This window comes from Gobius niger (assembly GCF_951799975.1).
Source record: "Gobius niger genome assembly, chromosome: 13".
In the NCBI taxonomy this organism is placed as follows: Eukaryota; Metazoa; Chordata; class Actinopteri; order Gobiiformes; family Gobiidae; genus Gobius; species Gobius niger.
In genome coordinates, this window is record NC_136864.1 from 20,539,318 (window position 1) to 20,564,564 (window position 25,247).

General features: G+C 40.2%; 2 protein-coding genes across 3 annotated transcripts; one reads left to right on the forward strand and one right to left on the reverse strand.

Moving 5' to 3' along the window:
• The first annotated feature begins 1,215 nt into the window (after positions 1 to 1,215).
• On the forward strand, positions 1,216 to 9,569 carry LOC306972715 (putative oxidoreductase ZK1290.5). 2 transcript variants are annotated; one of them, XM_079569418.1, is made up of 7 exons: positions 1,216 to 1,468; positions 7,613 to 7,861; positions 7,940 to 8,041; positions 8,113 to 8,204; positions 8,976 to 9,158; positions 9,252 to 9,311; positions 9,379 to 9,569. In XM_079569418.1, exons 1-7 carry the CDS (start codon positions 1,348 to 1,350, stop codon positions 9,472 to 9,474), a joined length of 903 nt encoding a protein of 300 aa, XP_079425544.1. In that variant the 5' UTR covers positions 1,216 to 1,347; the 3' UTR covers positions 9,475 to 9,569. The 2 variants fall into 2 exon arrangements, with proteins under 2 accessions (XP_079425544.1, XP_079425545.1); XM_079569419.1 differs by lacking the exon at positions 1,216 to 1,468 and adding an exon at positions 6,469 to 6,816.
• Positions 9,570 to 10,291: 722 nt separating this feature from the next.
• rc3h1b (ring finger and CCCH-type domains 1b) lies at positions 10,292 to 25,106 on the reverse strand. The gene is made up of 20 exons (XM_079570031.1): positions 24,954 to 25,106; positions 23,389 to 23,795; positions 23,123 to 23,243; positions 20,921 to 21,160; positions 20,662 to 20,837; positions 20,361 to 20,561; positions 20,134 to 20,266; positions 19,941 to 20,059; positions 19,728 to 19,840; positions 19,396 to 19,641; positions 18,647 to 18,861; positions 17,389 to 17,795; positions 17,146 to 17,304; positions 16,894 to 17,049; positions 16,604 to 16,826; positions 14,596 to 14,683; positions 14,430 to 14,502; positions 14,109 to 14,306; positions 13,600 to 13,697; positions 10,292 to 13,532 (listed from the first exon to the last, which is right to left on the reverse strand). The coding sequence occupies exons 2-20, from the start codon at positions 23,617 to 23,619 to the stop codon at positions 13,376 to 13,378; spliced, it is 3,354 nt and encodes a 1,117-aa protein (XP_079426157.1). The 5' UTR covers positions 23,620 to 23,795; positions 24,954 to 25,106; the 3' UTR covers positions 10,292 to 13,375.
• Between the last annotated feature and the right edge of the window lie 141 nt (positions 25,107 to 25,247).

Sequence of the window (25,247 nt, forward strand, 5' to 3'; positions counted from 1 at the left end):
TACTTGTATTGCTGTTTGTATAAACAATATGACCACACACATTAAAACGGTATATAATAAAATAGAGGTTCCTGTGCGCTGCAGTTCAAACTATTAAAAGAAAAATGTCAAACTCAACTTTTATTTTTGTGGTTTGCATAACTGGGAAAGCCAAACTGTGAAACCATCAGATTGGAAAAGCAGAGTGGCATGGAACCATAAATTTGCGTTAACTTGTTAAGGCAATAGGATCTCTGAAGTAAGTGCTCTGGACGATGCCACATCCCATGATAACCGCTGCTGGCGTCTTTTTCCAGATTGCGCATATCCACTGGTTTGACAAAGACCCCAGATGGTCTGTTACAAAAGTTTTTATCGTTGCTTTTCAAATATAGCGACACAACAAAGTTCATTGCAATGTCATCACAGTTTTGGGTTTCATCCACCAATGCATGTACCGCCTTATCCTGTTCCTGGAAGAGCTGCAGGTATCGTTGATGAAAGAAAGCTGCACCGATTAGCACCATGGAGTACCTGTATCAGTCACAAATGGTCTTAACGTCACTTTATTTTCTACTAAGCAGTTTATGCTAAACTAACGCGTTATTGCTACAGAATGTGCACATTTGTCACTGTGAATTCAAGATTTATTTTTTTAATAAGGGCTCCATCCTTATTTTCTATTCTTTTTATCTTCCACAAACATTAAGCCCAAGTTACAAAAAACACATACCTGTCACCTCCAGAGATTTCTGGATTCTGTAACTCAAAGCTTCCATAACTATAGGCTCCATTATTAGAGGAGACATGCTTCCGGGGAACAAAGCCAACAATCTGGTCCGTGAATTGCTGTGGGAAAAAAACAAACCAACCATGAAATATATTTGATAAAGAAGTGTAATGCTATATTGTTTATCTGTGGATTAATAATAACCTTCCAGACAGAGAAAGCAAAACTGACATCTGGAACGCTGACCAAGGTGTCATCATCCAGCATTAAGACAGCTGAAGAAAATGTTTAAAAGCAGTTAAGATAGATCTCTCCAAGGTATTTTATAATAATAATTTAACACTAACCATCGGTGTCAATCTCCTGAAATGCTTGGAGTCTGTTTCGCATTAAATTGCTGTTTTGTTGTTTGAAAACCAACGGGACTGGGTGAGGCCCTAAGGAGTCCCACAACTCCTGAGGTGTAGGTTCTGCAATGTTGTTCCACACTATAATAATTTTCTGCAGATGTGGCATGGCCTGGTAATGGTTCAGGAGTTTGAGCAGGACGTCTGTGCGGTTGTAGGTTTGCATGACAATTGTAAACTGTGCCTCTGTGCTGTGCTTGTTGAGAGGTCGTATGGGGTCGTAGTGCTCCCATGGCATTTGTCGGCGTAGAAGTCTTACATCGTCTACTCTCTGATGTTCCTCTGCGGAAGGCAACAGTGCCATCAGGACCACTCCAACCAGCAGCAGGACCAGTAGGACCAGCCACACCAGGTAGCTTCTCCTAGGTAGTAGCCAGAATCTAGGAAGCCTAAATGTAATGCATTTATTACGGGGGGGGAATAGTTGTGCTGTTATTTTATGTTTCAAACTATTTCAAACAAATGATAACATACAACCAACAAACTTTGGTGGTAGCCTATCTTATCCATGCATTCTCTTAAACATCCCACTAAACATTAGACGTCTTATGGACGTGCAGATCATGTCTATATTGCGTCCGTCGGTCCAAGACCAATTCTGGACGTCTAAATGACGTGCAAATTAGGTCCACTATTTGGACGTCCAATTATGACCCCATTTGGACGTCAATATGCAGTTCAACATTTGAACGTCAGACTATGTGACTTTTTTGGACGTCATGGGGACGTCTAACACAGGTGCAGGAAAATTACGTTATAAATATAATACTTTTGTATTATTATTCATGACAAATATCAACATTGTTGTCATCAATTTATATTTATTGTGATGATCTGTGATTAAACATTTATTATCTTTTATTATTATCATTTATTATCTTTATATTATTTTACTAATTTAGGTATTTATGTATGTTTATTTATTTTAAATTTGGTGCAATTATAACCTACAAAAATGATTATATTTCCTATTTATGGGTTCAACCAGTAAACGCCGCTCTGATTGGCTGAAGCAATACATCATCATGACCCAACCAGTAAACGCCACTCTGATTGGCCGAAACACCGCGCCGGGCTTTTGGCGCAATTCAAACTTTTTCCCAGACAGAGACGGTTGCTTTTTCTTCATCTCTCCTGGTGAGCCAAATGAACGCACAGCTCTGCCCAGCACGTCAAACTCTTGTTCAGAAGGTAAGTTGAAAGCTTGGTCGAGTTAGTTAATTGCATGTTCATTCATGTATTTTTAGTCTTAGCTAAAAATACATAGCTAAGACTATGCTGTCGGGTCTCAAACCACCGGAATCTGCTGCTGCTATTGGCATTGACCGCGATCAGCTAACGTTCGCTATTGGCTATAGTTAATTTGAAATGACTAAAAACGACCAAACGCCTCAAAATATTCTCGTTAACTGAAGCTTTGTTGTCAACAACCACTGTTTGGCCATGAAGTAACTGCTCTAACCAAAGCTAGGTAAGCTTGATGGCAAACTATCAGCTTAGGTTGACTCTCTTTGGCTAACTCGCTAAGCTAGCGTTATGCTAACTAGCGGTGGTTATGCTAGCAGCTCCCACAAGACAGATGATACGGTTTTTTTTTATATCAAGCACTGGGTGTTTGACATATAAAACACCCATCTGTTGGGACAATTTGTAGCCAGCTGTAGGCTGAAGAGAGGTGGTGGTGGGGGTAATTTTAGGGCAAAAATATTATTTGAAGCAAATTATTTTAGTTTGTAGTTTGTCAAAGTTAAGGCCAGAAACTGCAGGGTGAATAGTGATTTTTTTTAATGTAGAGATATCGATTTGAAACTTTTGCTGTAGATTATATTGCAAGTGTTTGTGGTTCTGGCATGGCTATTGCTCCAGGTAGGTAAACAGCATAAAGCACTGCATCAGTAGTGACTGGCTTCTACTGGTTATGTAGCCCGTGTGGTCTTAGTGTCTGTCAATTTCGTTAAAATCTTGTCTGTCTTTTCTGCTTCCTTTGTGGTTTTATTTTGTAAAATGTACATAGGTTTTCCAATCTAGACTTTTATTTTGATAGCGGCAGCGCGTGCTACTTCCGGTCCCTTTGCGCTCGTCTCCTCAGTTGCGATGAGGAGGACGGAGGGGAGGTGAGCCGCCGGAGTTTCTCTTAATCAGTTAATATAAGAAATGTCACTAAAAATTATATTTATGTTAAAAATAGATTAGATCTTTGTTGGAAAGGTATTTTGGCACGTTTTCCTGCCAGTTAATGTGTGAATCAGAGTTTTTTTTATGTTTAGTACATCTCTCTAAAAAAAAAACGTTACTTATCAACTGAAGCGACCGTTGCTCATGCGCGTGCGGTGTTTTCTCTGTTCAACAGACGCAGTAGTGAAGAGGCTGTACTGGATTTTTGTGTTTTGTTTCACACAGGTATGTGGCAATGTTTATTTTATTTATTTATTTATTTTTGTTTCTTGAATGTATTAATTTTTTCAAATCAATTTTTTATCAGAAATCTAAAAAATGTCATTTGATGGGGAATTTATGGATTATATATAAAGAATTGTTTATTGTATATTATATATTATTGTGTATTGTATATTGTAATTTGTATTTATGTGAGTTGCGATGAGGAGGACGGAGGGGAGACGCAGTAGTGAAGAGGCTGTACTGGATTTTTGTGTTTTGTTTCACACAGTAAAGCCCCCCCTCATCAGCAAACACCTGTGTACGGCTCCATGATCTATGACACAACGCAGAGAGTTCGCCTAGCTGGTGGTCGTGCAAAGTGAAGGGCCGACCCCGCTACAGTTAGTCACCAGCTCTTCTTGTTAATGGTATCGTTTGCCCCGGTGATTTAAATAATTGTAATGGTATTAGGTCCAGCAGTGAATCCAGCATCAAGTTCTGACACATAAATGTGCCCGGTTACAGGTGGAGGTCGCGGCACAGCGGCAGGTCCAGGTCCAGTGAGGGCTGGAGACGCACCAGCCAGTCCAGGTCACAGTATGGTGATGTTTTGAGGAACACCAGCTGCTCCAGGCCTGACGGTGATCTGACCCCCGTATTACAGGCTAAAGCATGGTGAGTTATTGGAAGACCATTTCATCAGAGCACTTAGCAATTCATTGTTTTGTACTGATTGTTAGTTGATGTCTAATTTATATTTCTCTTCTTGTGCTGCCCCAATCTGTTGATACGTTTCCAAATTAAACTTTCTGTGGTGCAGATGTAGTCACCCATGGAAAGGCGGAAGGACACCAAGGACAGTGTCCACAACTCCTTAACTGGTATGTTTCATTTTCTGATCCTTCTCTACATTTGGCATAAAACAATATCTGAACATGTTATTTTGTTTCTTTTTCATCTATTTTGAGAAGTTGACAGCATTTTAGTTTTATAGACCAGCTCTTCTGCAACCCTTGGGTACTCTGATAAGTGTAGTTTAGGCTTGATGATCGTGTGAGGTTCCTAAATATATCATTGAAATTGATATATAATTAATTTATTTTTATTCAGGCTCTTCACTAACGGCCAGATGGCAAAATTGAATATGAAGAGGAAGGGGGGAAAAGGACAAGAAGCCTTTCGAGAAAACTCGTGTTTATGAAGGTAAGTCCATATAATGTTGAAAATGGAAAACAAGTCACAAACAGTACACAAATAATGTACTCTCCTGTTGGCAGAAAAAAATGCAATGCCAATTGTTTACCGTAGCCATTTTTAACATTTGCTGTGATGTTTTTTTTTTTTAATCCAGTATGGTAGGGATGTATTTTGCGTTCAAGTATGGGAATGGTGTATTACAGCAGATTGCTTCATACCACTTGTCTTTTCTGCTCGTACAGATGGAGTCATGAAATTGGATTCAACAGCAACCAAGGGCTCCATAAGACTGTGACTCTGAACACCTTAAACATTCACCACAAAGACGGGGAGGTGGAGATCGCGCCACCGTTTCTCAGGACTGAAAACCTCCAATCAGGGACAGAGGAGAAGGTGGTGAAAGACTGTTGTGGAGCAGAGGAAGCTGCAAGAGGATGGAGGAGGTGCAACCAACCCGTGTCGGACGCCACGCTCTGAAACAGGGACAAACCCAGGAGGCACTGTACGGTTTTAGAAGATCAGATGGAGACTGAAGGCAGCCAGGTTTCTTCCGGGTGCTACTGTTTCCCTGACCTCCAAAAACATGCTGCTCAGTTTTGCCCACAGTGGTGACGCAGCTTGGGACTAACACCTGAACACAAAAAGTGCTTTATTTGTCGTCGTACGACAAATAAAGCACTTACTTACTTTATTCTTCAAGCCAGTTATCCATAACTTTTACTAGTTTGCAGGTTGACCTTTTTTGCCAGTGTTTAATAAAAACGATAATTGAATGGGGATTGAATTGTGATTCATTTGTAAAGGTGTAGGAGTTCAGAAGTCCATTTGCATTATAAATTGTATCATTTTGATCATTATCAGTCCAAATGGATTGTGTTGACTTGATTTCTTTTTACCTGAGACATGGTTTCCACAGTGTTTTGAAAAAGGTAAATACTGTCTTAGATTGAACTATTACTGATTGATCTTATAGTAAGACAGGGTTGTTTACCTGCTTAACTAGTTTGTCTTATAGTGTCTAGTGTTCTTGTGTCTTATTCTAAGAACAATCAGTAATGGTTCCCACCGGTCATGGAATTTCCATAGCCATTTCCAGACTTGGAAAGTAAGGGAATTTGATATTTGTGTAAAAAAAAGTCAGGTAATATGGAATTTTGGTAATGGCGTTGTGTTGCCCCCTAAAGGTGATATATGATCTAGCCCTAAACTTGGTCTGGAAACGGGATCCTGAACATGGAGATTGATTGGTTTAAAATGCTGTGTTTTAAGGTGAAAATGCATTCAGGCGGTATATTGTATAGGTATTTATAGAGAAGGTCAAGGAAATTCCGCGTTTTACCTGCCACTGTCTGAAATACGTGTAGAGCCTATATAGACCTATACAAACGGACAAAAATAAATTTAAATTTAACGTAGAAAAGACGTCGACAACGACCTAATTTGGACTAGAATTCGACCTCATCCGGAGGTCCTGGGAACGTTAATACCGCACGTCCAAAAGACGTTGAAAAAAAGACGTCATCTGGAGTAACAGTCTGCACCTTCAGGGGACCAAAATTGGACGTCCAAAAATGACCCAAAAAAGACGTTGTTTCAACGTGTCTTTGCGCAGTGGGATGGGTTGCATTGGCTACTGATCTGTAAATCTACGCTAGTCTCATTATTATATTATATTAACACAGTGAATCAATAGTCTCCAAGCTGTAGGCTAATCCCAATGTCCCTCACACTAAACACTGGACACGGTCACGTCACTCACCTCATGACTCGCAGCTAACTTGTAGCCCAACTTTCTTCCACAAAAGAATGAAACTGTTTTTTCGACACAGAACAAAAAGGATGCGGAATTTTAGCGATTTATCCGAGACGTTTATAGCTTGGTCTAAGTCTAGATAAACACGATGCACGTCTCTCCCGAGTTCCTGAGGAGTTTGTGACTGAGGTTTGAACCCAGTCGGCTTCCATACAATTCTCACTTCACTACTTTTACCGTGTTATCCAAGCGACTGAAAAGGCGACCTAACGTTTTACTGTTATTAGAAAGAGAAACAATGTTTCCGCTCACATCCATGTCTTCCACCACCCAGCTGTCTAATGGCTTGCAAATACCGATATGTGGTCTTGGTAAGTTTTTTTTTTTTTGTCCTTTCCCCTCAGAATTCGTTCTATTAACCTTTCATTTCATGTTCTGGCGAATGTTCTTATTTTTATCTTAAAAGTAGCCTATATTACATGCACATGTCTTGATCTGCACTTAACTGTATATTAAGTTATCTTTGCATGCTGAGAGAGAGAGAGAGAGAGAGAGAGAGAACTTTATGAAGAAGGTAATGGAGAGAGAGAGAGAGAAAGAGAGAGAGCGAGAGAAAGAGAGAGAGAGCGAGAAAGAGAGAGAGAGAGAAAGAGAGAGAGAGAGAGACAGGGAGACAGGGAGAGACAGACAGAGAAAGAGACAGGCAGACAGCCAGACAAAGTTTGTGTAAATATAACCTTGACTGAATTTCCAAGTTTGCTTTGACTGGCGGTTGTACAACTGTACACAATATTATTTTGAACCATTGCAAGTTGAAATTATTCAATGTAAAATCTCACTGTGTGATAATTGTGTTGCAATTTGCAACGTTTAATTAATTTGTATAATTCAATTTAAACAAACTGCAAGATAAAATTGATGCTAAGTCAGGTGAACACTGTAGTTTGCACATCGTTAAGCCTGTGCAAAAGTTCAGTTTTAGTTTTTGTGAGGGTGAAGGGGCTGTATTTGCAACACGCAGATAGAAAAGTGTATGATAATATGATTGTTGCTATGATGTTACAAAATTGCAGCCCTACCTATTTAAACCAGTTTCTAACTAAAGACATTTTCTATGAAAAGTGCTCTACAAATAAACTTTGATTAGCGGATCTCTCTTTACAACAGGCACATCTCATTTCGGTGGATACTCCCACGATGCTGTTGTGTATGCACTCACACAGTGTGCTGTGCGTCACATTGACACAGCAAAGCGCTATGGCTGTGAGCAACAACTGGGCAAAGCTATTACAGAGAGCATGGTGCCACGGGAAGATCTGTGGATCACTAATAAGCTATGGCCAGAGGACTATGGATACAATGCAGCAAAGGAAGCCTGTCTCAGGTCATGCTCAATGATGGGTCTGGAATATTTTGGTAATAAATGCACCTCTGTAACTGCAACAGGATGAAGTGTTGTCATTCTGTGTCTGATGAGCTTCTTTCTTTTTTTAGATTTATATCTGATGCATTGGCCAGGAGCATTCCAAACCAGTCTCTCCAACAGAGAAGTAAGGGCAGAGACATGGAGGGCATTGGAAGAACTTTATGAAGAAGGTAATGTAGCACAATTGCAACAGTATTAAATGTCTGAATGCCAAATGTTATTTCTCTGTCTGCAAATGTAGGGGTATGCAAAGCTATAGGAGTGAGCAACTTCATGGTTCATCACCTGGAACAACTAAAGGAAGATTGTCGTGTGGTCCCACATGTCAATCAGGTTTTTTTTTTCTTTTACATGTCTTGATGAATTACTCATTGGAGCAGAGAGCAGATTCTGCAAGAGTTCAGGATTGTGTTATCAAACTATTAAGAAGTCTTAAAGTTGCAAATAATGTCTTCCTCCACATTGGCGGAAGATAATTCTAGATATTCCTTAATGGCGTATTATACACATACACCAAACTTTCATCTTGCTTAATTTCTGGTGCATTCTTTATTGATCGAACATACATTTTGATATAACATGCTGAATTTATCAGTTACATAAAAGCATTTGGACTCTACACTGTATTGGACGTGTTTACCAGTGGTGACTCGACATCAGAGTTGTTCCACAGCTCTTTTCTCTACTTTTTTATGCTGTTTTGAGTCAATGGTATAGTCTATGGACATTGTTAGTACTCCATAATATGGGAGATTACAATAGTAACAATTAATTCATAAAATGTAATCCCGAACTCCATTATCACCATGTTTAAAGGGAAAAGGTCTTTAAACTAGTGGTTCTCATTGGTGGACTTTTGCCTAAAATATCTTTATGTTGAATTTGAGATGATCTGCTCATGCTCAATGCTTGAATCCATAGACTTATTTGAAGAAATACTGTATATTATGCATAAAAACAATTTTAAATGTTTTTATTATACATTTAACATAATATTTTTATTTGGGTCATGGCCTGTCGTGATCCTGAAGCTACACAAGTTGAGAACCACTGCTTAAACCATGACAATTTTAAGTCTTAATTTTTTAACTGCGGGTTTACCAGGTGGAGTATCATCCATACCAACAGCCCAACACTGTTCGAGAGTATTGCCAGCAGGAGGGTATTGCATTTGAGGGGTACTGTCCTCTGGCCAAGGGTCAACTCCTCAGTGATCCCACTGTGCTTCATATAGCAGAAAAATACAGACGCACTCCTGCGCAGATCTGCATTCGCTGGAGTCTTCAGGTTGTTCCCTTAATGTTTCTTGTCTTGACCCATTTGACAGGCACATGCTTATTACCTCCCCCTTACCCCTTTTATTGTATGTGTTTATTTTAGAACGGCGTTATTACAATACCAAAATCAACAAAAAAAGAAAGAATTCAAGAAAACTGTCAAGTGAGTTGCTTTTGGATTATACCATAACTAATAATGAAACTATGTAGTTATTGTGTTTTTGTTGCAGGTGTTTGACTTTCAGCTGGATAAAGGAGACATGGACACTGTTGGAAAAATGCATGATGGGAGACATGTGACATGGGATCCTACAAACATTGAGTAACACAAAAAACACAAAAAGTTTGCAGTAAAAAGCTCATGTGATCATTGTCAAATAGGTGTTTCAATTGTGTCTTAAATTCCCTCCAATCAAATAAACAGATGCAACACAATTTTTTTGTTACAAAACTGATCATACTTTTAAATCCCTTATGAGTTTAAAAAGTAATTCAGATTCAAATACGTCGTATCTACATTATATACTTTAGCTTCTTCAAATTCACAATAAGGCCTTTACCTCTTACGATAAAACCATATTAGGTCTCTCTTAAGACTGCACTAGATCAATGCACTGATCAGCTACTTCCCCCTTACTGCTTGGTCTCGCCTGTTTCGGACAGAACTTCACTCCGGGCATGTGCAAACTGAGTGTTAGGTGTTAGGGGGAAGGTGAGGGAGGAGGGAGCGATTTTGGAAACGCCCTTTCTCTCAACTGATTCCGGTATATTTTATGGTCCCATAAGGAATTGGAGCCAGGGGATCAATCTCCAGAACTTGTATCGATTTGGTTGAGAGTAGTTGGAGGCATATTGTGCATGTTGTAGGCTGATGGATGAAACCGGAGCATTATATGGCCTTATTTGGAAAATGTTACACCCTGGCTCTGATGCAAAGGGATAAATTAGTGACAAATCAGTTTTGCTGTCACGCAAAAATTCTTACCGCGCCTTATAATTTTTACAATAGTATAATCAAGTCAAACGTGAAATCTTGAAGATGACAGTAAATCCACTACAGCAGGAATTTAATTGGGCTTAAACAATTAAACAGAAGAGATACACAGCATTCAGAATTAGCAATATCATTTAATATTTTCTCCCTCAGCTTAAAATCACTGTTGCACATAAGTTACATTTTGTTATTTCAATTTCACAGGTTCATTTTTTTTTCCTTTTTTTCAAACTTCCAGTTTGACCTCCCTCTCTTATCAAACAAAAAAAAAAAAAAAACAGCAGATTGTATTATACAAAAATGCAGACCAATTTTCACACAGTGAATTCTCTTACAAAGTCATAAAATGGCGTATAATGGCTACATCCACATTGGAGGAAGATAATTCTAGACATTCCTTAATGGAGTATAATATACATATAAAAACTTTCTTCTTGCTGAAATCAAACTTGTACCTTAATTTAAGAGATATTTTACAAGGGAGTACTCATATAAAAGTCATCTGAACGTCCCCAGAAAGTTAGGGATTTAAGAGTGAGCCTCAAATAGCAGTAACAGAGTTCAGAGGTCAAATGGGGATAAAGGCCAGAGTAGAACTGGGCAGCAATTCCAATGAAAAATGAAATAAATATTCTTGATTTAAATTTGTAAACCTTTTTTTAATATGAAAGTTCTGCTAAGCTAGACATCATTATGCAAAGCTACACTTGCAGGACCTACAATCAACACTGCTTAAAAATGGGCAATGGAATTCTTGGAATCACTGGCATATTTGACCTCATTACTTCAAAAGAAAATCATTTAATATTTTAACATTACCCTTTCTACTTTGCAGGGGGCCCAGTTGACCATTTAAGCTCAACACCAGGTCAGATTATACACCTAACACTGGTTCAAGGGTCAGTAAAGCCAATCAACTACAGCCAAAACTACCCCATCTAGGACATCTCCTTAAAAATAAGTCAAAATATACACTAGCGTCAGAATTTAGAGACATATCTATAGAATGACAGATCATATTTTCCCATTACAGTTAATCTGTATTCACTTTATGCTCCTAGAGCATGCAGGGGTATGGCAAGAAAATTTAAGGCCAACCTTTTACAGAAATCCTGATTTCATATAGGAGTTGAGTAGGCAAATTCCCCAACGCCTTTCTCAGACCTGAACACTATCAGCCAGAACAGCACACTCTGAGGAAAAACAACTTATTTCCATTTACGTTTTCTACAATACAATCTAACACACAAGAAACTTTCCAAAGTTACAAAATTGTTGTCTTCTTCGGAAGCATAGTCTATAAAGAACATCTTTGTTTGAACACAAAAGATAAAGTGAACAGACATCAATGCGCACAGAAGTCCTTCATCTGGGAAAGGATAAAGTCTGTGTTGGCAACAGGTGGACAGAAAACAAAAAAAAATGCTGATTCTAAGTAGATCATTTAATATAAATGCTGAGCGAGTAGAATAAGAGGTGGCACGTTAATAGTGCTTTAGTATATTAATGTATGTATACATACTCATATGTATAAGTGAGCTGTGTACCTAAATAAAACATAGTGAGGAGCAGCCAGAGGCTATAAACGTAGTTGGAAAAATTAAAAACCCCAAACCACTGTTGCAGAGAAAGCACATCAGAGAAGATGCACACTGTAACTCAAAGGGACACAAAAGCATTTGCATCTTGATACTATTGACTGGATCGGTTAAACTTGTCAGTTTCCCAGTACCCCTCATGGACACAAAACTCGACATTAAACTGAACTAAGTGGGAGCATCTCCTCTATCCTTCAACCGTTTAAGCACAAGCACTCACTTGCTCTCAGCAGAGCTTGAAATAAGCCTGTCATGCTAATTGTTTACAAAAGGCAGCAAACTATTCAACTTTAACAATAAACAAAAAGAAACAAATGTTGCCAATAGTAGTGATGATGATAGATTTTTTTTTTTTCTTTTTTTAATTCAATGTCAGTGAAATATATTTTTTTTTTTTAACAGGGAAGGTGCATATGTAATCTTTTAAACAGGAAACGTGTAGTTCTCCTGTACAAATAACCTTACACATGATTTTAAATACGATGCATACTACCGTATATAACATACCTAAAGCCTGTTTAGTGATGCAAACCTTTCATATTAGTTGTTTTTTCCATGTTAAGAGTGAGGTCTGTGCTATGGGTACCATGACCCCCAAAATTGTAACAACATAAAGCAAAAAAAAAAAAAAACCCTTCCAAAAACCCAAAGCACAAATGAACAAAAACTCAAAAGGGAAGGCAACTTCATAGAAGTTAGGAGAACAAATGACATGATAATCCCAATGGGGAGGTTTTTTGAGTGGCCAGATGAGAAGCTCTGAGGAGGGAACAGCATTGTCCTTAAGTTTCTTACAGCCTGGGTGTCGCAGCTAAATCACATCCACCCACACTATATCCAAGAGAAGCACACAGTAAGATTTTCTTATAGAAAACATGTGGTAAGCACATTATCAAAAACTCGTTGCAATCTTTAAAACAGAATGCTTTGATTAAATATAATAAACTGCTTTCAAGTATGAAACAGACATAAAATGTGTTTATAAAATGCACGAATAAAACCATGCTTCTCATGGCAGGCTATGAATGTGGCGAAAGTTACTGCCACATTTCTTTACATTTTCACATAATCTTAATACTGAAGGCATAATTTACAATATTCACCTTCTCAGATCATCAAAATCTGGACAACCACTTTTTCCTTTTTTTCTTCTTTTTTTTTTTTTTACAACTTTGGGGGTAAGCACCAAGCAAAAACCTTCACTTTCCTTCCTACCAAGAAAAAGGTCCGAATTGAATAAGTAAATTGGACTGAGTATGCATTGTCTCATAAACCGCTCTTAGAAAGGCAAAAGGTAATTGGTAAACCAGAAACACTAACATTAATGAATGTTTAATCTTTTACAGTAAATTTGTACTACTTTCAGCATCACCACTATTTCTTTTCCTGATTTCCCCCCCGTGAATCTTGTAAAAAAAACAAAAACAAAAACACACACGAGAAATGTTAACATATGCTCTGGTTTCCAGGCAAGGAAAATCATTAAAAAGCTCATTCACAGAACAAAAAGAAAGAAAATTTATATCACGGCAGATACTGCTCATCTTCTAAATAGAATGGGTTTGTGTGCCTGTGCATGCTTTTCAACGGAGCATCGTTATGTGGGTGAGTGCAGTGTGTATCTGTGTCTCATGACTAAGAGCATGGATGGACCACACCATTTTTCTGAATCTCAGGACCAGCAGCACCTGGATCTGAGCACAGGCTCAACGTCGACGTCTTGTTGGTCAGTGACAGCATGGACCCGCCCACTGCACTTTCTTGCAGACTACTGGAGCCATTAGACACTTCACTATTGAAAAACAAAGATCAGATTACACTGACAAAATTCAGACCACAACAATTGTGTTTTACCATACCTTAGGGCCAGTGACATTTCCTCTAACTGAGCCTTTGGCTCTGGTTGTCCATTCTCAGCAGGTTTCATTTTAAACTGCTCATGGGTTACTTGGTTCTCCTTGTTGGGAATAAAAATAAAATATATTATACATACTGAAAACAATATCCACAGAAAGGAGTGCAAAGATAGCACTGGCAAGATTTTATACTGAACATTTGAGAAGGGTCTGGTTGCAGCAGATGGAGGGGCACATGATTAGTGGAGCTCCACTTTTCCACAGGAAATGATGTCACCTATGCAGGACAACACTATCTGAAACTAATCCAAACAAACCCTAATCCTAACCTCAAGAATAGCGGAGTGTACGAAAGGTGTTTTATTGAGATTAATTTAAATAAATGTCGTGGGAAAAAGTGACATCATTTCCTGTGAAGGTCTAGAGCTCCACTGATCCCGTGACTCTCCATCAACTGCAGCCAGAGCCTCTTGGACAATTTAGATGTTAATATTTTACCCTGGATTCCTTACCAAAGCCATCTCTCTTGTTCTCTTGCCAATCTCCCTCTCCACCTGGTGGAGCTCCAGGCTAAGCTGTTCGCTGGACACGTTTGTGGCATTAGCTCCCCCTGGAGGCCACTTTGGCTGTTGCTGCACTGTTTGGCTCTGACTGGCCGGGCCGGCACGTGCACTGGCTTCCCTTTGCAGCATTAAGGAGTTACCAGCAGCCTGGAAACAAGATAAATAAACAATTCTTATGGTAATGTGATTAAGAATTCTCTCATCTTAATTTTGTAATGGGGTCAATAAGCACAAAAAACGGATTTGTTTACAAAAACATACAGAACATACTTCCATGCTGTGCATCTGAGTCTGCTGTGTGATCTGTTGGTTGACCTGTTGCAGTTCAATCTTTAACTGTTCTCTGTAGAAAAGAAAATACTCACTTTATTCATTGAACGGTTAACAGCAAACACAAAAGTTAGAAGACAAGTTAGTGAAGTCTATCAATCCTCACCGCTCAAAGTGTCCCTGAGAGGAAGAAGCAGTCTGATGAGAGGGGTATGATGCTCCTCCCCATGCTGCATGGCTTCCATAGGAATACTCTAAAAACAACATGATTCAGTCTGATGAGTGCGATTACATGTTTACATTGAGGGACCTCCCTGTTGAAAATACAGTATGTAGCTGCTCAAGTAGAAAGTAAATTAAAGTAGGAGCTATGCATGTAACGTCAGCAGCACAGCATATCATTTCTTAAGGTTATAACCTGCGTTTTAATATATACACTGCTTGGATCATTTTTGGACAATATTGCCATATTCTTTTGTCTTCACCTCACCTAGGTTTGTAAAGAGAGTGTAATCTAGTGTGCAAATGTATTATGCAGCAATTTTGAAAAGTCACACGTTAAGTCAAAAACTTGAGAAATATCAAACATGAAGCAATCAGGAATCCATTATCTACCAGTGCTGTCATTTTTAGCAGCTGTAACCAACCTGAAGTGTCCAGGAGTACAGTAGGTGGTCAGTGCTGAGAGAAATCGCACAACAACTATTGATAAAGACATACGCTGAAATGTTAAGAATGGGCCAAAGGTTGAGGTAAGACTTATTGTGTAGACCGGTTTATAATGCTGGTGTAATCATAATAGACAGAAAATGTAATTCTGTTTTTAATAAAACTTGGTTAGGCTATGTTTCAAAACTGAGCTTATTGAAAATGTTGCTATTGGAAAAGATGTTTAGCATGCTCTGGATCGACTGATGAATGGGCTCCGACATTGGCAGCAAGATGGAGGAGAGGCAGGGGCAGGTATCATTTAAGAGGAGTTAGTTGGACCAACTCACGCTAGACTCCCAATCCTCTTGCCAGTTTTTAGAGGATGCTTCTTTAAGTGGTGGTACCAATGGCCAATGGTAGCACAAGTCTGTGACTACATGCAGGGGGCCGCCATTAGCAGACATTGTTGCAATACCTCCATCTAGTGGCTGCAGAACAAGCTATTTCACACTAGAAAGCATTGCTCTTTACACACATTGTACTGTAAAGCCTGTTGCCTAATTATGTCAAACTTCCTAGAACTAGATATTCCTCCTGTGTTAATGCTGGGTGAGGTACAATTAAAGAAACCAGGACCATTTTAGAATTCTTGTATATTAATGGGGGCCTGACATTAATTGACTGGCCGTTAACATCAGAGCTAACAGCGCCGTTACAACCGAACTACACGCCGTGCGAGGGCCAAGTTTACAGTAAAGATAGTGCCCTTATGCACTTTTTAGGAACATGCTCGATGGGAGCAGGATAGTAGGAGTCTGTAAATGCAGCATTGATTCCCTGTTGATTGTAGTTATTAGTTTTTACAGTCTATGGGTGGTACAGGACAAAGTCCATCCAGTGTCACTCTGATCTCATCAGTCAATAAAACCTATGAAAGATCTTTTAGATCATTCCTGACCCACTCTAAGCATGTTAGCTTACATCTTGATCAGTAGTGGTCAGGTTCCTACTTTTCTCACTCGTCTCATAAGAGTATAGCTTTTTCTGTCTACTCTTCTTACGACCCTGATGGCGAGTGGCAACAAAACGTTTGACAGTTCTGTGGTCCGTTTCCAACCTTTTTGGGAATTTCAAGAGAGCCGTATCCCTCTGACCAGTTATTAAAAATGTGTGACAGGGTTCTGAGTTTTTCCAGATGTCTTTTCCTTCCCATTCTGTACAATGGCTGCATAATTCTGCACACTGGATTCAGAGCATGGACCTGCTTTGACCACACTTCCCCTCATTACCAACAACGCCATCACCTGGGATGCTTCAATCCAACAGCCTTTCAGTTTTACATCATTTGGAGTTTAAAAAATAACAATATGGTCTTAAAAACTCACTTGCATAATACTTGTGGTGCATGCAGTGTAACGTATCATCAGCTATACAATGACTTTTACTTTTGATCCGCTTTCATTCCAAATAAACTACTAAACAGTTGATGCGAAGGACAGAAGGTTTTTGAAAGGACTGTTTACCTGACATGGCGATATGTTTTGAGCTGGGGTTCTGGGGAGCAGAAGCAATAGCCTGTATAGGGCCTGTAGTTTGGTAGCCAGTCTTCGAGGTGCGGGAAATGGCACCAAATCTTGACACAGTGGGCTGAGGACCAAAAGGAATTATGGGATCATCATCCTTGACTTCTGTCCCCCGTCGAGGAGCCTCCAGAGATGGTTCTCTCAGACTCTTGGCTTCCACGTTCTAATGTAATAGATACAAAAATTATAACCACATTTAAATGCTATTCGTTTCTAAACTGCTTACTTACCATCATCTCCATGCTCCCAGGAACCATGACATCTTTGGGTTTGGCGTCTTTTGTACCAATGTAGGATCCAATTGTATCACATGACCAAGGAGAATACTGACCAGTATAATCTGGCTCTCTACATTTGACAATTGTTTTAGAGCTTTCTTCACCATACTGCAGGGAGTAAAAAAAACATAAAACATTGTTTACAACATACGATTATACTCAAATATTGGCCTTCTTTTAGCAATCCTTATATTATGTGCCAACCTCAGGAGGGTAATCACTGGGAAATGGGTGAGAAAGAGTGGGAGAGGCCGCAAATGGAGGCGGAGAGATGACCTTCCTTTCCTCCAACTGGGACAGCAGTTCCTGGCGACGGCGGTGTAGGTAGTCCAGGCTGTGCTGTGAACCCGAGTAAGATGGGCCCTAGGGTACACACACAAATTACCATCCATATCTGATGTCTGAAGAAGGTGGTTATGGATGAATTAAAAATAGTTCAACACTCACTCTGACATAAGGCCTCATGGGTGGTGGCTGAGTGCCTGGTGGATAGTAGCCGTCAGGGGGGTATCTATCACGAGAACTCGGCTCCTGATGGTATAAATTAGCCTGTCCTGTCGGTGGGGGGACATCAAGCGGTGCGGGGCTCATTCTGACCAGACCGTCCCTCTGTTGTGGATAAGGCTGTGGCGGAGGTGGGGGGCCGTTGTAGTTCCCGTGTCGGCCTCTGTCGTAGTGCTGTGGGTGAGGGTAGGAGAAGGGTGGGCCTGAGTGGGAAGCCTGGTACGGCCGCTCAGCCGGACCGTAGCCGGGATAGGAGTCCTGGTAAGATGGACCGCCCGGCTCGCTGGGAGGCTGAGGGTTACGCACGTAATCTCGGGTGACGTAATGTGGTGGCTGTTGATAGTGGTAACCTGGACGGAGAAAAGAGGATTTTTATGACAAAAAGATGGTGTGTTCAAAAGAATTTACAGCGCTCTATTTATTCTCATGAATTATGAAGTCTGATACTGAAGACATTAATTTTTTTCTTACTCTTTAAAAATGTAGGTTCTACTGTTCTGTATTATGGGCAATGAATGGAATTTACCAGACTTGAACTTTTCTGCATGCACAGTTGCATCTAACTGTTGATTGAGAAGGGATTGAGATCTGAGGTCTGCACATGATATCTCAAAAATATTGAGCATGTTTTATATTGCTGGTGTAATCATAATTGGCAAAAAAAACTCTTCCGTTTTTAATTAAACTTTTTTTTAATTGCGTTTATTGAAAATGTTTCCATTGGAAAAGCTCTCTAGCATGACGTTTTGGTTACAGCCCCAGTGGGTCACTAACCTATAGAAGGGGTGGATACAATTACTGACGCTGTCATTGCATTCGACGTTGCTTGTCTCTTTAAGAAAGTGGAATTGTGGGTCGTCTGCCTGTTGCTCCTTATGTGGAGTCTCATTTTATGCACAGGGATCCTTCACAGACCGACAGCTAGATATTCAGTGTTTTCTATGGCTATGGCAGCGTTCACTCTCCTCTATTAAGCATGTAGAACATGCATTTAAGTCTAAAAATGTTATTGTCCTGGATCATACCCATCAAGATTCAGATGGGATTTTAGTGTGACAGCTACATTATAAAATGGGTGTTCTGGTGCTGCTGTGAGTTGTCTGAGATATGAAATGTGCCATACAAATGAAATGGCCTTGAAATGAAATAGACAGCCACACAATTGCATAGTCCTGTATAGTTATACTAATAGTTTGCTTACCTGTTGGATATTGGGAAGGCTCGTACTGAGAGGCCGAGGGTGGTGGTCTAATACAATACATATCCGGTAACTGCGGCTGAGGGTAAACAGGTGAACCTCTGGCTACCATAGGCATCTGCTTGACCCCGGAGTGGTGGTCTGTCGGGATCCGTGAATGTGAATGTGGCAGGCCGTGAGGTGGTAGTGGCATGCCAGGCTTGGGAATAGGGTCCAGTCTGAAATAGTACAGAAAACGTTTTTCAAAAGCCCTTAATGACGAAGCATTTTAACTTGCAGATGTTACTGAAAAATCGACTGTGGTTTGCAATAATGCAAAGGAAGAAACCAAACAACCTATGTATGTATGTATCAATTTAGGCTGCTCAGAAAAACAAGTTGTTATCGACAAACATGTCCAAAGAACAAGTAAAATACAGGTGCTTGTCATCATGAAAAAGTTAATTTATTTCTGTAATTCAACTTAAAACGTGAAACTAATCACAGACTCATTGACATATGTCAAGCCATTGTTAAAGTCCATTTTTACAAGCTGATAAATAATGGCTACACATATCTCACATTGCATGTAATGAGACCATCATATATTAGTTTCACAGTTTAAATTAAATACCAGAAGTGCATGCACTTTTTCACAATATTCTAATTATATGACGAGCACCTGGGTTAGGGTTAATTTGGCAGCCAGCACAGTCAAATTAATACACTATTTTCTTACTTAAATTACCCATTATGATGAAAGGATAACTTACACATCAGGGGGTGACCCAGGAGCACCGGGACTGCCTCCATCCATCTTGACAGGTTTACGTAGCAATTCATAGGAAACTGTATCAGTTCCACGGGCAATAAGCTGGGGAAGAGAAGGTGCACCACTGCCATTGGTGAGAGGTGAAGGCTTCCGTGTCACCGCCACATCCAAGGGAAGGCCCTCTTCTGGCATGAGCCCTCCGGTACCAGGAAGACGAGCCGCAAGACGTTTATTCATTTTCCGATATCTGAGTAAAATAAGCGTGGAATAACATTTGAGCCATCACAGCATTTCAAATGGAATACCATAATGGGTAAACGATGTAACACTTACTTCTCCAGCTCTTCCTGAGAATGGGCAAAGGTGCAACTGGCACCACGAGGACATCCTCCCTTTTGCTTCATGTCACGGCACATGTAGGTTTTATACTTGCTGTGCTGAGGAGGCTAATAAACAATGTAACATTTAATTTAGATTTTTAATTAATTGTTTAAACATTATGGACAAGTAATTCTGCAACAGAATCCTCAATTCAATTCTACAAACCTGCTGAGGATCAGCTCCTTTCTTGCTGTGATTTTGGATGAAGTCCACCAGACCATGAACCACGGTCTTCACAGCAACCAAGCCCTTCTCTAGCTGTTCCCAGGTTGGTGGTGGAGCATCTGTAAAGAAATAAACATGGTATGCAGTTACGTAAATAACGTTCGCTTTCATAGAAAAGTTTAATTAATCTTACCAGGACTGGGATCAATATTAGCCAGTAGTTCCAAGTGGGGCCGAAGCCTGTTTAAATTAGCTGGATCTCCAGTCCTCTGCAGTGCTATCGTCAGCTCCTGAACACTCTGAGCAAATGATGCAGGGGTTTGCAGCTGCAAGGGAAGCAGTGATAGTGTTCATAAAAGAAAACCTATTTCAAGAAGGTCACTAGTTTGAACTGTGCATGGTCACTTTCTTCTTACATACCTTATCTATGATAGACTGCATGTGTGACTTATGAGACTGATCTCCATATAACAAAGACGACCACTGGTCAGGTGCAATGCGCAGGCCACCCTCCATTGCAATCTGAACAATCTGAGAGTCGTGTTCTCTCCTCAAAGCCTCATAGGTGCGAAACTCCTCCTTAAGTTGCATTAGAGATGAATCTTCATCGCGTTTGGTCACCTGTCACACACATAAAAAACAATGTTTTTTTATTTATTATATAAAATGTAAACACTGCACAAAGTACTTGAACTCATCTCTGCTCAACTTTTTTACTTACCTTGAAGCAGGATGCCCTGTAGAGGAGCTGTACCACATGGCCTATGCTAGTCTTTGAAGCCTGTGGGAAGCGGGGCTCTAACCTCTGGACTACAAAAAGAACCAATACTTTTCTGGATAATGCAGAGCCATCTTCTAAAGCTAGAAGAACCAGTTTTAGAGCCTCTTCCTGCATGGCTGCAAGGAAATCAAACATGTTCAGAAAATGTCAACACTTCAGGCCAACTTTTTAACATAATAAAAAGTAATAAATGTATTACCTGGACCAAGAAACTGGCAGCCTCTTGCTCGGACAGCAGCCCACAGATTGGATGAAAGCTGCTGAGGATTTTGATGCTGTAAGATCAGTTCTGTGACTGTTCTCTCGCCCAAACTGCGGGCAGCTCTCATTGCCCGTACACGGCCCTCCTCCTCCACTAGCTGACAGTGGACCAGAGTCACCAGTTTCCGCTGCATGGGTCGACTAAGAATGCTCTGTGCAGTGCTGCTCAAGCCTACCCCTGACGGAAAGAGATCAAGGAGGAGAATTTCAATGTTTGTTCAACAACAGTCCAACACCAAAGTAAATCTGGGGGAAAAGAAGAAACACATGGATGGACAATGCATAAAATGAGTTGATGTTCAGTCCTTCAAATAAATCTGATGTACAATCCAAGAATTCCAATCAAACAGCTTATGAAAAATGGTAGGCTTTGTGATAAAGCGCCAGAAAAGGTTGGTACTCGTTTCTGAACCCTTTTAAAGTACCGATAAGCGTACCGTTCGATAAGGCTCGATAAGGAGTATCGATTAGAGTATTAGTATCAATAAATCCTTACTGATACCCATCCCTACTCATGGGTCCAACAAGAGTTTCCATGGCGCTGCCTTCAGCCTTTTTCCTGCGGCACAGGGAGAGGACTGCTGTGGGTGGAGTGCACGTGCCGAGTGTGTTGGTCACGTTTCAGAAGTATGGCGAAGCCAACGCTTTGATACCGGCGATACACCGACACCATCACCTTATTGTCTTTCTCTCAGGACAGTGTTTAACTCACAGTAGCTAAATAAGCAGTTAAGCTCCAGTTAGTGCATAAAAAGTAAATAAAAGTATATATAATAATAATAATAATTCAGTTTTATATAGCGTTTTCTGGACACTCAAAGACGCTTTACATTGCATTATTCATTCACTCCATACTTGGTGGTGGTAAGCTATTGTAGCCACAGCTGCCCTGGGGTAAACTGACGGAAGCGAGGCAACCAGTCTGCACCATCCACCACCAATGACTCACTACATTCGCCAGGGTTCCTGGTGTTTCCAAACAGTCTCCCATCCAAGTACCGAGCAGGCCCTTCCCTGCTTAGCTTCCCAGGTCTGACAGGATTGGGCATAGCAAAGGCGGTATGGCCACAATATAATGACTTTAAATGCTGTTTTTAGGCCCAGGAACTGAAGGAAGACAGTTTATCCGTTTCAACTCCCTTGAATGTTGTGGCTTTTTAGGGCAACTCCAGAGCTGTCTAAAGTAAAAGTAAGACAATACAAATTATTTACAGGACGTTATTTGACTAAATATAAATGTGAGGAGCTTCACAACACAATGTAATGAGATAATGAGTTTAGCCAATCAGTGTTCAGATAGGGCTGTAACGTGAATGTTCGTTGAGACATGGAACTACCTCTTCCAAAGTGTTCAGTGAAGCTGGGTCTCGGATGATACGATGTGTGTTGTGTAAAAGAAACTTGTGTCCGAATACTAATGTATTGTCGTTTTGTCGCCATGTAGTCAAGTCGCCAAGTCAGTCTCTTCATGTCACTCCCCTCTCATCTCGCTTATTCTGAACATTTCTAGGCAAAACATCTTGTCTAATCAAACCACAAACAATGCATGATTCCAGAGGGGAAAAAATTGCGCACGTAAATAAGTTCCATAAATGGACTGCAACCCAACCCAAAAATGTTAAAACAAATAGTAATGTAATGCTGACTGTACACTTCCCAAGCATGACGTTTTTGTGAAAGATCGCACAATGAGAAAATCTCCACATGTCCCCATGCAAACTAGAACAGAGAGGCGAGAGCAGCGGGATGTAAAGACTGGCTCAAAATCACAATGAACACTGCACAGCACAACCTCTGCCGTCCAAGTTACTGTCGACAAATATAAATGCTCCGAAAGGAAAAGGTGTGAAATATTGGTGAGGACTGTCCCTGCCAGGCCGAAGTTCATGGGGACATGACCACACCAGTCCTTAAGGAAGTTTTGCCCATGAGGTAGCTTATCTGTCCAGGTGGACCGGCAGCAATGGCACCGGATCTCAGATTTCAGTACCTATGTGAGAGGCAGTAACACTGGGATTGAAAAGCTGTTGCAGTCAATCTGCTGTTGCAACTGGCTTTGACCACTCAAGTTCAGAGCGTATTCGCGACTCAATGGGCAAACTGTAACCAACCAAATGAGCATGTACGTGTGTAAAAATACCTCTGGTATTGCTGAGAGGTTTGAGGTACAGAGCAAGCTCCTCCACACACTGCCTGGCTTCCTCATAATGCTGCGAATCTTCTGGACTGGTGATCAATGCAACTGGCTGAGCCTTAGGGACCTGTAAAACACACTTTATGTTATACTTTACTGTCACCCTAATGAAGCAAAAATATTTAAATACATGCCACCAAACACATACAAATTATTAAGCAATTTCTTTTTATCACCAAGTTATCTTTCCATAATAAAGAACGATGTCCTACCTGGCCTCCAACCAGCTGCAACAAGGCAGTGTTAACAGGTAACTGTTCGATGTCAGTGCTGATCGTCGTCTGGTCAAAGGGACAGGCCTTTCGGTGTAACTTGTTCAGGCACATCTTACAGACCGTATGTCCACAGCCCAAACTAATGGGCCGTCGAACAGTCTCTTCAAATGTCTGTGTGCAGATTGGGCACAACAGGAACTCTGTCCATTGTGGTGCTTGCACTGGCATGGTTGTTGATGGGACTAGTGTGTGTAAATGTACCTTAACACAGAAAATATATAATAATATAATAATAATAATATATATGGAAGATTCCACTGGAATCAAGATTTCTTCTTTCGAACTCAAGCGTTCTTAAATGTCCTCACACATTGTGGATTTTGGATCACATTGCGTGATGAATACTGTAACAAGAGAAACAAAACAGGAAAATAACATTAATACATCTTTGTACTGACCACTTTTATTGTCAGCATTTTACACATGTTTAAAATAGGAATATTGTGATACATAATTAACTAGCAATCTTGCAAAAAATAAGAAACTGATAATGATAATAATAATAATGATGTACTTTGCAATATAATACAACTTGTACTTTTCTAAAGGCTAGATGTTCAGCATACATGTGTTAAAGCATTCCTTGATGCATCCGTGTAAATATTCAATTACATACCAAGCATTTACACTGCAGTCATTTTTTAATATTGGTTAAAAATAAAACCCTGTGATTTCAAAACAACCGCTGTGTGGCCTGCTTTAAAGAGTCAGATACTGCTGTGACTATGGACAAAGGGTCTTCATTAGGCTAACAACCAAGCCCCTTTGCGTACTATAAAATGTACTTATTTGACGTTACTTGATAGTTGAAGGATATTTCCAATAAGTAAACTTATAATAAATATACATAACCCTGCAGTGGCTTGTCGATAAATATGACTGTCAAAAGACGTATTATCAGGATTTACACAGATAGCCCTTTTAGAAATGCTAGCTGGCTGGAAACGTTAGCATTATTTAGCATGCTAAGCTATGGGTGGCTAACTGGATATGTTTGCTATAGACTATTCGTCGTGCGTTTCTTAAGGCAGTTAAGACTAAACTGTCAACAAGTGGCTTGCAACCAGACAGGCTTCCAGGCTTCATCATATGGGTATAAATCAGGGACACAATCATTTTTAATAAATAATGCCTTGCGATTTGGCCATGGAACAAACACAGTGACACCGAAGATCTAGCCATTTGCAATATTGAGATTATGTAACACTGTGCGCCCAGGCTATTTTTTCCACAACTTAATTAGAGCTTGTCAGATGATCGCGAAGCTGTATGTTCACTTGCAGCCTGCTATCAGCTAAATGTGTACACCAGACAAAACAAAAACCCATATTATACGACGCGGCACATAAAACGCTGGCTACATAGCTCCTCCCTACACTAACCAGCAGTTAGCTTCCTAGCCTAGCATAGCTTCCTTCTGTTGGTTGTAACTACCCATTGCTTTGCGTCATATACCTGAATAACCAAAAAATAATAGACAGTTACATGTATGTGTTACTCACTCATTCCAAACGATATGGAAGATTTTCATCCGTTTTAAGGAGAAGAGTGCGATATTTTCTTGCCATGTCGATTGAGCAGCTTTGCGGCTGCCGAGGTTGGGAGGGTGTCAACCAGACCACTACTAGCCGGTTAGAGCTAGCCTTGTGTGTGCGTGTGTTTGAGTGTAGTTGTGTATGTGCCATAGTGTATGTGCGGAAAGGGGCGCCCCCTAGCGCCGATGATTAGGAAAAACACCAAAGTTGTACTCACATTACCTTTCTCATTGAGTGGTGAGGATGACAGGCTAAGACAAA

Bases quoted from the DNA above. Each gene is read 5' to 3' on its own strand.
- LOC306972715 (XM_079569418.1), top strand. From the start codon at position 1,348: ATGGCATTTGTCGGCGTAGAAGTCTTACATCGTCTACTCTCTGATGTT. The intron at 9,159-9,251 runs GTTGTTCCCTTA...TGTTTATTTTAG, and splicing joins GCATTCGCTGGAGTCTTCAG to AACGGCGTTATTACAATACC. The intron at 9,312-9,378 runs GTGAGTTGCTTT...TTTTTGTTGCAG, and splicing joins GAATTCAAGAAAACTGTCAA to GTGTTTGACTTTCAGCTGGA.
- rc3h1b (XM_079570031.1), bottom strand. From the start codon at position 23,619: ATGCCAGTGCAAGCACCACAATGGACAGAGTTCCTGTTGTGCCCAATC. The intron at 17,305-17,388 runs GTGAGTGTTGAA...TGTGTACCCTAG, and splicing joins CCATGAGGCCTTATGTCAGA to GGCCCATCTTACTCGGGTTC. The intron at 14,503-14,595 runs GTGAGGATTGAT...TCTTTTCTACAG, and splicing joins TCTCAGGGACACTTTGAGCG to AGAACAGTTAAAGATTGAAC.